Source organism: Lissotriton vulgaris, chromosome 2_1, assembly GCF_964263255.1.
Source record: "Lissotriton vulgaris chromosome 2_1, aLisVul1.2, whole genome shotgun sequence".
Taxonomy (NCBI): Eukaryota; Metazoa; Chordata; class Amphibia; order Caudata; family Salamandridae; genus Lissotriton; species Lissotriton vulgaris.
In genome coordinates this window covers 405,725,227-405,737,436 of record NC_141687.1, presented here as the reverse complement: position 1 = coordinate 405,737,436, position 12,210 = coordinate 405,725,227, and the positions used below count along the sequence as shown (strand labels likewise).

Sequence of the window (12,210 nt, the reverse complement as noted above, 5' to 3'; positions counted from 1 at the left end):
AACTTACCCTCCCTATTGTAGCAGCAGGGGCCTCAATCTCTCTCTCTCTCTCTTGTTTGCTTTATTTTTACTTCTCTTTCTCTTCCTCAATACTTTCTTCTCTTTTATTTCTTCCTTTCTTTATCTTGCTGATTGATTTATACAAGGGATACAACTGATTCTCTCGTATTGCTTTTTCCACCATATTAATTGATATGTCAGTGATATATTTTACATTGCTTATATCTATACTGATGAATGCTTATTTATTGTGTAACTCTTTTTTTGGTTGTATTGCTTATTATGGTATTTTAATTGTTTATATTTCTTCTCTCAAACTAATAAAGATATCAGAACAAAAAAAAAACTAGTAATGAACAAGCCTCATCACAAGGTTATCCGAACTACGCCAGTCTACTTCAGGAACCAACAGTAATGTCCCTCATACCTTAGCTGCATTAACCGCTCCACCCTTTCCTTCCTTGCTCCCCCATGGTGCACTACACACACACCAACTCACCATCACCTTCTGAGGAACATGAGGCCATATCCATGAAGCACCAAACTATTCTACCCCCTTATGACACCGCTAAAGTAGCGAACACAGTGACTCACAGCAAAGGAAATAACCACTCCACCTAGACTATCCCCTTAACGGCTGAACACACCCTCATGGACTTCGAATATACTCAAGGCACTCCCTTTGGCCCAAAAGATCTCAACTATGATGCCCAATAACCTGCTTCCTAACAATATCACACAACATAAGAGGACAGCACTCCCACCTGCCCAGCTCACCTGATTCCCTCAACACCCCCCATTCCATTTACACCTCTACATTCTACCGAATGGTTCTTCCAGACCAGCAGCATTGTAACACAACATCCTTGTGCACCCCACCCCTCTCCGGGTCCTGGGACCCAAACCTCAATCTCTTGTTCTCACACATGACTTGATTCTAAACTTGATGAAATTACACAGGACCTACAACTACTTGAGGAAAACCTCAAAAATCTAATAAGCAGAGCTGGCCAACAACAGATGGAACTGCAAAACTCCTGCGAAGAAAAGCCACTATCAGGTTCCAGATACTAAATACCGCTGTAGCCCCAAAACCAATGAAACCATAACTCTCTCAGCACTTCTCCATCTGAGCCAGAGAATACCCTGCCCAAATGCATACCTTCGGCTTATAAGACTCAAAGATCCTCTCTCTAATGGTGACATTCACACCGTCCTCCTATCATATAATTCTACAGATTCCAGTACCAGACCAGATCTGGACTGAATACAAACAATTCTTACAAACCCACACAGAAAACCAAGGCTCCGTCACAGAAACAAACAAATTAAACCTTAAGCAAGTGCCCATCACTAAGATAACCACTGATTATACCAAACCACACTTGAAATGCATGCTACTCAATTGCAGATCGGCAGTGAAGCATGTGGTAGACATCAAAGACCTCATACTTGCAAACGAGCTGGACCTATTACTCCTTACCGAAACCTGGCTAAATGACTCCTTCACACCTACCGTTGAATTATTAGTTCCACCCAACAACAACATCATATGAGTAGATACACCCAAGTAGACCAGGTGGAAGTATTGCTTGCATACACCAAAATAACCTCGGGGAAACAGTCTCACAACACTGCCCTATCCTCATGTGAATACTTGTGCATTGATATTCTAAATAACAACAGTCCAGAATGCAAACAGCACACAATCTACCACCCATCAGGCGATAACATCACATTAATAGAACAAATAATGGAAAAAACTCTTCAACACAGGACAACACTGCACCCAGATCTTCCTCAGATATTTCAACCTCCACTGGAATGACCCTAATGACCCAGCTGTCAACAGCCTTCAATCCTTCCTATGTGACTTTAACTTGACACGATACTGTGGCAGTCCAGCCCACAACTTGGATGAGATCTTTGATCTCATTATTGCCAAGAGTAATAGCATCTAACTGGAATCCATCATCCCTTAACTAAACTATTTAATTAGTCGAACACCCACTATAACATGTATGCTGGCGACACCCAACTGTACCTAAAAATCTCTTCCCTTGAATATATTAGCTATTTCAACATAACCGTCCCCCAAAAAATAACTGGCTAACCTGTAACCACCTTAAATTAAATGATCTCAAAACAGAATTCCTCCTTTTTATCCCACACAAACACCCACCGGACATCGCAGAATGGATGAAAAACCCAACAGCTTTTAAGTGCTTACCACACATCATAGATTCAACGAGATCTCTGGGATTAAAGCTCAACAAGAATCTGAACATGCAGGGGCACATCTGCTCTATTGCCAAAGGAGCAAACTTCCACATGAATATATTAAGGAAAATTAAACACTTCCTTCCCCGTGAGGACTTCAAGTCGGCTGTATAAGCCCTAATGGTCTTACCTGATGTAAGCTGGCGTCCCTAAGGGCCTCTCTTAACTCTTGCAAGACTCATCACAGGATCTAAAAGAAACATTCTCCTCACTCCTGATCTGAAATCTTTAAATAGGTTCCCTTTTGAGGCAAAGATTCACTTAAAAATCACTTGCATGACCCACAAAGCTATACACTTCAACACCCCGAGATAGCTTGCACAAACATTTTGAACTTACCAGTGGCTGTAGAGCTTCTAGCGGCTAGCACCCTACTGCTAAAACAACTGAAATTCTACCAAAATAAAACATATAACTGAACATTCTCAGGCATTGCCCAAAGAATCTGGAACGCCCTACCCCCTGAAATCAAACTGACCCCTCAACTGCTTCATTCAAGAAAGAAGTTAAAGTGATACTGATAAACACATTTCTGACATAGAATCCACAATCTCCACTCCTGAACACAATGTGCCCCATTAACCCCTTCAGCGCGGCACACATTTTTGTGCTGTGCTGAAGGTTCTATTGAGCGGGCAGGGCCATGACGGAGCAGTTCCGTCATGAGTACAGCCCAACCGGCGCTCATGACGGAACCGCTCCGTCATGAGCACCGAAGGGGTTAATCTTGCATGCATGCTTTTCCCTCGCATGTTTAAGAAACCTTTTTGTATGTCATAGAGCCAGTGGTGGTCTCTCATGAGGTGTCTATCAGAACGTATTCCATCCTTGATAATTATGTTGTTCTCTATATCTCATTACACACTGTAAAACACTCTGATACCCACAAGGGTAATGTTCACGCTATATAAAACTTTATAAATGGATAAATATTTTGCAGTAAAATGTTTCTTGATACTTGTTCCCTACTGAGGCATATTCTGAGAACCATGTACCCGAGTATAATCTATGAATATCTTTGCCCAAAGTCCTATAAAAGGACATGTAGATTTCTGTACCACCGAGTCCCTTTTTCTCCCACTTACAGAAGGTGAATCTATGCCAGATTTCACTTAGAACTATACTGAGTTCTTTGCACTAGTGATTTGTTAGGTTTGCTGCTAAAATTGCTTACGGCATGTTTAACCCTTTCGATGCTGATGACGAGCTCAGCTCGTCATCACCCACGGGTGTCGTGTGCTGATGACGAGCTGAGCTCGTCATGGTGGCAGCAAAAGTGCAAAATCCAGCACAGGGGGGGGAAAACGGCCAGCAGTCATGTGGTTAATGTAATTGCCTATTCTTCATATAAAACTTTAAAACAACAACGCTTGTCTGTCATTCTTTCAAGAATGTTTCACCACTTATTATTGAACTTGATATATAGAGGCATAGCGCCAGATCCAATCGGTGAGCACCAAAGTCCATCTAGGTACTACACCGTTCCTGGTACTAGTAGCGGACGTGCTTTATGAGCTAGATTTTAAGATGTTTGTGCGCCAACAACCTTTTTGTCACCCTTGTAATTTTGCCCCCCTTACAAATCTGCAACAACCTTTTATGCAACCAAAATTCAGCAGGCTTGGATTTTGCCAAATCGGGTGCAGTATGCTAAAGTGGGAAAGATTTATAAAGAATTACCATTTATCTTGGAAAGTTCCATAAGGAATTCCATGAAAATGAAAACGATAGCCGCACAGAACTGTATAAGCTTCGCCATGTACATACTAATAGGTCCCTTTTTCAGTTGTTGTACATTGCTTAGCCGGTAGCAGATCAAGCCTAAGTTTCTGTTAAATGTTGCAGGCACTGCTTATAAAGATCAGGAAAATTCAAAATTAGGAAACAAGTCCTTTGATACAAATTTCTGCGGTTGTTCTACAATAGATTAATAAAGGGTTAGCTGGAAAATGCCACATGACTGGCTGAAAGCTTCAGAAATATTTCTGAATGCATCAGGCTTGTTTAGCTTTCCTCTGATTGCGAATATGAAGGAAACAAAGGGATAGGAGTTACTGCCCCCGCAAAACATGCTAATCACTACACAGCTTATGAGCAAAGCGCAGCATGTTTTTAGGGGGTGGGAGGTGGAGCTCCTTTATCTTGAAAACACCTCCTGATGTTCGCAAATATCTTTCAGAGTTAACAAAAAAGCAGCACAGCAAGAGGCAAGGTCCTGCACAGTGAAGGGGCTTTCACCTCCCGACCTGTCATAGAATGTGGGAAAAGATTCAAACAAAAAAAGGGGCCGTCACTCCAAGCCGCCCTGGCAGGCCGAGGGCCGAAAGAGTTTCAGAATGCAATATCGAAATGCTCGTAGTTACCAGACATGCTGAAAGCCCAGGGAAGAATATCAATTTGTAACCAGAAGGTCTCAGAGTTTCTAGCTGCCAATTAACAGGAAGAAGTTAGCCTTCACCTTTCATCCATCCATTCTACCTGCTGCTAATTCTTAGCCAGTCAGGAGCTTATTGAGGGATTGACACTAGTTAGGATCCCAATAAATCACAGTGAAGCTCAGGCTTCCATATTTTACCTCTCAAGTGGTTATTCACTAGCCCAGTGAGTGACTACTAGTTCAGACCTGAACCAGGAGTCATGGACTTTCCAATGGTCACCATGAAAGTGGCACGAGTAGTGGCCTAAGGTAGGAAAACCCTAGACCACTTAATAATTCCACCTCCAGAAAATTCTCCAACAGGTTGGTCTGACCAGTGTCTATACTTGGACATCTCCCTAGACTTGAACTCAAACATGTCTGACCTCTTTTTTTCCAAAGAGAATTAGTTTCCACATTCTATTATGGAAACTCATGATCATTTGCTGCTCCAAACATATAATCTACACTGCACATTCATTCACATACCAGCGGTCCCTCAAATATTCAAGTGAATTAACTCCAGGTTAGATGTGCTAAAGAAATCTTTTCAAATGAACAGCCACTGTAATTGAGGCTTTTGAAATTGTTAGCTTGTGCAGATATGACTGGTGAAAATGTGTGCAAACTAGACCCACTTGGTCTGGATAACATTCTGTTTGCTTACCTCAACTCGGGGCACTCTTGACTCCCCACGAAGCCGAGCAAAGAAAGGCTTTTCCGGGCAGACTCATCGTCAAACCTATCGGGATCAAATCTGCATTAACCAAAAAAAAAGAAAACATCAGCATGGACTTCTTTAAGGTTCCCTGTCAGACAAATCGGTCGAGCAAGACTGAGCAGCAACGTGAAGAAACCTCTTGCAGAAGCCATTACAGGATATAGGACTTGATCCTGTGTCCTTATGTTCAAATAAAAAACACATATAAAGTAGCAGAGTAGCAGAACTCTGACCCACTGACAATTCGGAGGGAGGGAAGGTGGGGGGAGGAGGGGAGAACCAGAGGGACACCCAACCCCAGTGGCTGCCGCGCATGGCCAAAGTTTGCCACTTGTGAGCCCTGTACCCAAGTTCCCACCTGCCAATTCTCCCAATCCTTCAGCCGTGCGCAGTGGAGCATCATTTGGACATGGGAGGCTGGCCGCCGACGGGGTGGTTGAACAGAGGCCAGGTTCTGCAGTCAACCCACCGGTGCACACAGAGAAATGATATCTAACATTTAAAAAAAAAACTACTGAAGCTTGCCTGTTATAATTTAGTCAGCTAACTATAACTTATGAGCACTATGCACTGCTTATGACCTCACATACTGCATCACTATTGACATGTTAAATTACATAATACTTACATTCCTGTAAGCATTACTGATGACATCATTCAATGAATATGAGAGTTTGCGATAAACTTTCCATATTGGAAGGTATTAAATAAGCTACACTGAACCCCAATTTGCGATCTCCTCTGAAGTGCTAATTGGAGTAACCTTTCGCCACATTCAGGACATGAAGCGTGGCTATGAAGGCACCCACATTTCAGAGATATTATGAACATTTTTACAGGTATTCAGGTTCATAAGCTATATAATGGCTCTTTAGACATTAATACGATCAGCAATGTATGTAAGACTACACTTACGTATGTAAATTGCTCACAAGTGTAAGTTACCTTTGTGAATTACTCTAGTAATGTCTCTGTAGGCATTAATGCAGTCAGCAATATAATAAATCTTGACTACCATTCAAAAGAGTGTTTGGTCATTATTTTCCTTAATGAGATGCACCCATTAAATACCTCATCTGAAATAGATTTTTTAAGACAACAGTATTCCATCTATGCACTAGCCAAAGATAAGACATGCTCGGACATGTCCAATGCAAAGTCAAAAAGCTTTATTTCGATAAAATTTCATTATCATAAAAGCAAGTTAATAAAATTGGTAACACATATCCAGTTAATAGCAAAAAGTAAGACATTACTAGAATAAATATCCTTTAAAAAAGAAATTAAACAGAGTATTTAAGCTTTCTGGCTCGAATAGCCCAAGCCCAACATAAATATTTAGCTAGGGCACAGACATAGGGTACATAGCTGTCCGAAACAAGTATCCTAATTGCCACATCATGGCTCCTGGTTCCCAGCTGTCGGCATAAATTCTTCAGCCACACCCTTCTTGGGTTAGCATATTCCTTGCAGACAAATAAGAAATGGGCTAATGTCTCTGGGTGGGCTAAGCATGATGGACACAAGTCGGTTTTGCCTGTACAGGATTTCCATGTTTTGGTAAAAGTATTCAGTGGCAAAGTACCCGTTCTAAATCTAAAATACAAAGACCGGGCAAATGGTTTCCCGATTATGTCTAGGTAGGGTTCTCGCCTGGGACAGTCTTTAAACATCAAAAAAACCTCTGTAAGCCTGCCAATGGATGTGCTGGAATGTCTTTGGGAGCAAATCCAATCCCGATAGAGCTTTTTGAGTATTTGTTTTGGAGGTGAGGTTCTGCTTGACCAGGAATCAAATAGGCCCAAGTTCGACAATGAGGTCTTCATGTCTTTTAGCCATTTGATTCTGGCCCAATGTGGTGATGCCATTATTTCTTCCAGACCTCTGGCGTAGGCACTAAGTTCCTCTACCCGCCAAATACGGGCCCATAATAAGAGAGGACGCGATTTCGCCAATCTGGGTACAGCCAAGGTCCATAAATAAAGGTAAAAGTGGGGTGCTTTGAGGGAGGGACATTATTTGTCTACAGAAAGTATTCTCAGATTTTTGTATAGCTTCGGTAGACAACAGTATTCCATCTATGCACTAGCCAAAGATAAGACATGCTCGGACATGTCCAATGCACAACCTTGCATAATTTTGTCTGTACAGTAATACCTTTCACGTATTCCTGAATTGAACAGAATGGCATGCATCATTAGAACAACACTTACACCCATAATGCGACTGGACCATTTGCGTGGGTCAACCCGTATGTTATAAATTCTTCAGGGAAGTATAATGCCTCATAATTCAACTTTGGAAAAGGAATATCTGCACCTTATAAATATCTAGTTTATGCAGGAATTGGTAATCGCACTACATGACAACTTTTTAACATCAGCATGTGCACAGGAATCCACATGTGAATAATGTACTGAAGTGTAACATATTGTAAGGAAAAGCTTTAGATTTTCTCTCTTATTTTGCCAACATGACATTGATTTAAGCCTCAGTCTCCAATTTGTTGAAATGAAGTACTGTTTCCCCTTAAAACGTTACTGGAAGTTTAACTGAGCATCATATAATTTTCACCATAATGAATCAGACTTGTCTCCAGTACTACACTATTTCAATTACGTACATGTTCAAATCGTCAGTCTATGTTATAGTTGTTTGTCTGCCTTTTACTACCTACTTTGTTCTCTAACATGCTCAAGCATAGAATAATTTTAGAAGCAATAGCTTAGATGATGTAATGAGCGACATCATCAGTCATGTTATCTGAGAGGTCATCAGGGATCTCTTGAATGACGTAATATGTCAGGTCATAAGCATTGAACGGATGGGGCACGTTATAATTAGCCCCCCGAACTATAACTGGAGAATTTCATTTTTAAAATGTTACTCTATGTGTGACTGTTACCGAACTATGAGGTCACCTTACCCTCTGTTTTTTCAGTTAATACATTTCTTTTTATAATATATTATTTTTTTCACTAAATTCCTCCTTTAGTATTAGGATTAAAGTGATCTAAAGCATTGAAATTAATGGAGCTAATACTCTAGCTAAGTATGCCATTATAGAGCCTGAGGATGGTCAAATAGCACGAGAGTAGTTTAAAAAAATTCTCACTTTAAGATGAGTGAGTGGTCACACTTTTGACATTTCAGGACCTTAATTAGATTCTGTTGTTTTCTGTTCTCATTATTTTCTCACAATTGCTGACTGATCTGCTTCTGGAGAATTCCTTAGTGGCTGTTGGGAGCCTGCTGGGATCCTCATATTTCAGAAAATTGGCCCTGAAGGGTTCCGGAGGGCGGGGAGTCCAAAGGGGATCGATGTTTCTTCTTTGGTGCCTAGTTATGTTGTACCAAAGCATAACAAACTATCAACGTAGTGGAAGGGGGAGATATCTAGAGTGGGCGTATTACTCATTTGTATGATTTATATCCGTTGCCTTTTACATACTATCTCTCCAGGTCTCATTATTTTCCTCCTTCTTCACAGACTTTTGTGGAGCTCGTGGGAAGATGGTCCTACAGGTGCTGATGGACAACTGATCTGGATTTTACAGCTTTCTAAAAACCAACTGTGCCCCCTTTCAGAATAAATACTCCTATCTACTAGCCTACTCATACCACGTTACTGATGACTTAGTTTAAGGTATTCTTTCTTAACGTTAAAAACCTACAGTATCCTATCAAATTTAAAACTGTGGATTGTTGTAAACATTTTAAAGGTGCCATTGACTTGCAAGAAGAAACCAGAATTAACTAACATAAATATAGAAAACGCCAGCAAGAATGGCTTCATGGTTTGCTCTTTTCAGAAACCTCGAGGAAAAAAGAAATAGTAAATGGGGTGATAATGGTAACAGACAAGCTTAGACCAAAGTGGATTCATATAAATCTGACCAAGAGGAATTATGGCTTCTTACCCACTTACATTACTCAAGGAGATTTTCCTCACATATGACTATTTAATGCATAACTACAGAATCCCCAGATTTATTGAAGAGTACATAAAATACTTTAATGCAATTTGTCACCACCAACCATCTAGAAGGTGGGAATTTTGATCTAGTCCATAAAACTATATTGGAAAAATCAATTAGAAAATTCAGATCTCCGAAGACTTTGTGAACACATATCACTCCAGGGTGTTAGTATATGTGTGAGCGTGCATCTGTGGAGGATACACAATCCAATAGTAAAGGGCTTTCCATTAGTTTCTTTTCCACACCATAGATACTCGAATACAGTATTTAACAGATCACCCTCATCTAGGTTAATTTGACTCACCCTTCTGAACCAATCTCTATCTCAGGCTAGGCATGTTTAGCAATGCGGCTAGACATTAGCAGATTGAAGAAAAAGTGGCAGCTAGGTTGACTCAGTCACTGCACCACTCAATGTAGTCACAAATAAGTTTCAAAATACCAATATTGCCCTCTTCAAATTGCCAGCTGCCAAATGGTCATGAATCCGATATTACAAAACACAAACGATGAGAGGCAAACATAAGCACAGAGAGTCAATTAGACATCAGGTCAATTGTCAAAGTCCCTTCCAAATTTATTTATAGAGCCAATGTTATTTGAATGTTCTTTTTTATTTCTACTTTTTTAATCAGGAAAGTGTTACAAGCGGACGCCACCAATGCGTTTCGCCCCAGAGAAGGGCTTCTTCAGGGCAAGAAAACTCAAGTTCTGGTAACAATATAGTAAGTAGGCAACAGGAGTCCTACCAGAGTCCAAAATCCTTCGCTAACCACAGTTTATATTCAAACCAATATTTAAGAAGGTCCGCAGCATTAACCAAGCCAAGTGTCTCTTGGTACGCACATTCGGACATTTAGTTCAGAAAACAATTTTCCCAACTAAACAGGTACTTTGTTCGGCAGCGCTGTCTATGTCTACGTGAGACAAACTTAGATATAGTATTTAACAGACAGATCACCCTCCTCTAGGTTAATTTGACTCACCATTCTGAACCAATCTCTATGTGACTAGACATTAGCACATTCATGCTTAAAGACAAGCTTTGGGAAATAAATCTTGATACACTGGACAATCCCTGGAATTTGAGGACGTTGGCTCTCCATGGAAAATTATGTCATTGTATTGCAATGCATATTGTAGAATTAAGTGAAAGCAGCCATTAGGACTACCCTTGTAAGTAGAACCCAGAGAAAATAAGACAAGAGGCATTCAGCTTTGGTCTCTCAACAAGTCAAAGACACCCAAACAAACCATTGGGCATTCTGAACAGTTATCACTATATGGTCAAATCTCTGAAATAGAATTACATTATACTGCAGAGTAAAAGAGCTGAATGCTGGCAGCAAGATAAATATAAGACATCCTTCAGCAATGCAAACAAATCATGTCGCCTCTATCAAATTTCCTGAATTCTAAAAATAACACAATACATTTCAACAAGCTAAACAAAAGCAAAATATTAACCAACAACAAAGACATACTTAAAAGTGTAATGGAATTTATGCACATTTATTCTCATGATAGCTGAACTATCTATCCACAATGAGACATATCAATATATGAAGATATTATTCTTGGTCAAACTACCTCAGGTAGAGTGGGATAGCCTCGACGCACCAATGAAAGAGGCTGAAATGATAAGAAGGATCACCACTCCCTGCTAATAAGGCCCCTAGCTGAGATGTGCTTCCTAATCCAATTTACAAACAAGCATTTGTAATACAATAGGTCTTGCATTCACGCAGATTTGAGCTATTGCCATTGTAAATGATAATGCCTTTTATCTATGTTTTGGGTTTTAAAATATGAATAAAAGGCATTGTCATTTACAATACTAATAGCTTAAACTCTCTCAAATGCAAGACCTATTGCTAGCAATAAAGGGCCTTCTCGACCGCTTGTTAGATTGTGAATATCAGAGGAAAAGACCGACATGCGAGGTCTTCAAAGTAGTGATAAATAGTGCAGCTCCGGCCTCGTTTAGTGCCCCTGCTATTTACAAGTGAGCAAGAGGCGCAGAGATGGTGGAGGTATTGGGGGTGGTGGTACTGGTGATGATGGTACTGGTGGTGGTACTGGCACTGGTGGTTTTGGTGGTGCTACTGGTGGGTTTGTTGGTACTTGTGGTATTGGTGATACTAGTACAGGTGGTGGTGGTACTGGTGGTGGTGGTACAGGTGGTGGTATTGGTGGGGGTGGTATTGGTGGATGTACTGGTGGTGGTGGTATTGGTGGTGTTACTGGTAATGGTGGTATTGGTGGGGTGGTACTGGTGGTTGTACTGGTGGTGGTACTGGTGTTGGTGATGGTACTGGTGGTGGTAGTACTGGTGGTAGTGGTGGTGGTGTTGGTACTGGTGGTGGTGGTACTTGTGGTTGTATTGGTGGTGGTAGTGGTGGTGGTACTGGTGGTGGTGGTACTGGTGGTGGTGGTAGTGGTGGTGGCTGGTGGTGGTACTGATGGTGGTACTGGTGGTGGCAGTACTGGTAGTGGTGGTCGTAATGGTAGTAGTACTGGTGGTACTGATGGTACTGGTGGTAGTGGTACTGGTGGTACGTGTGATGGTGGTACTGTGGGTGGTACTGGTGGTGACGGTGGTACTGGTGGTAGTAGTGGTGATACTGGTGGTACTGGTAGTGGTACTGGTAGTGGTACTGGTAGTGGTGGCACTGGTAGTGGTGGTACTGGTAGTGGTGGTACTGGTAGTAGTGATGGTGGTACTGGTAGTAGTGATGGTGGTATTGGTAGTGGTGGTGGTGGTATTGGAAGAGGTACTGGTACTGGTAAAGGTGGTGGTATTGGTAGTAGTG

General features: G+C 41.2%; 1 protein-coding gene across 1 annotated transcript in view; it reads right to left on the bottom strand.

Moving 5' to 3' along the window:
- The window catches only part of CYP20A1 (cytochrome P450 family 20 subfamily A member 1), a 275,234-nt gene that overhangs the window by 29,398 nt on the left and 233,626 nt on the right, over positions 1 to 12,210 (bottom strand). The window contains exon 12 of the mRNA XM_086955289.1: positions 5,364 to 5,453. Within this exon, the coding sequence (XP_086811415.1) occupies positions 5,364 to 5,453 (90 nt within the window). The remainder of the gene's footprint in view (positions 1 to 5,363; positions 5,454 to 12,210) is intronic.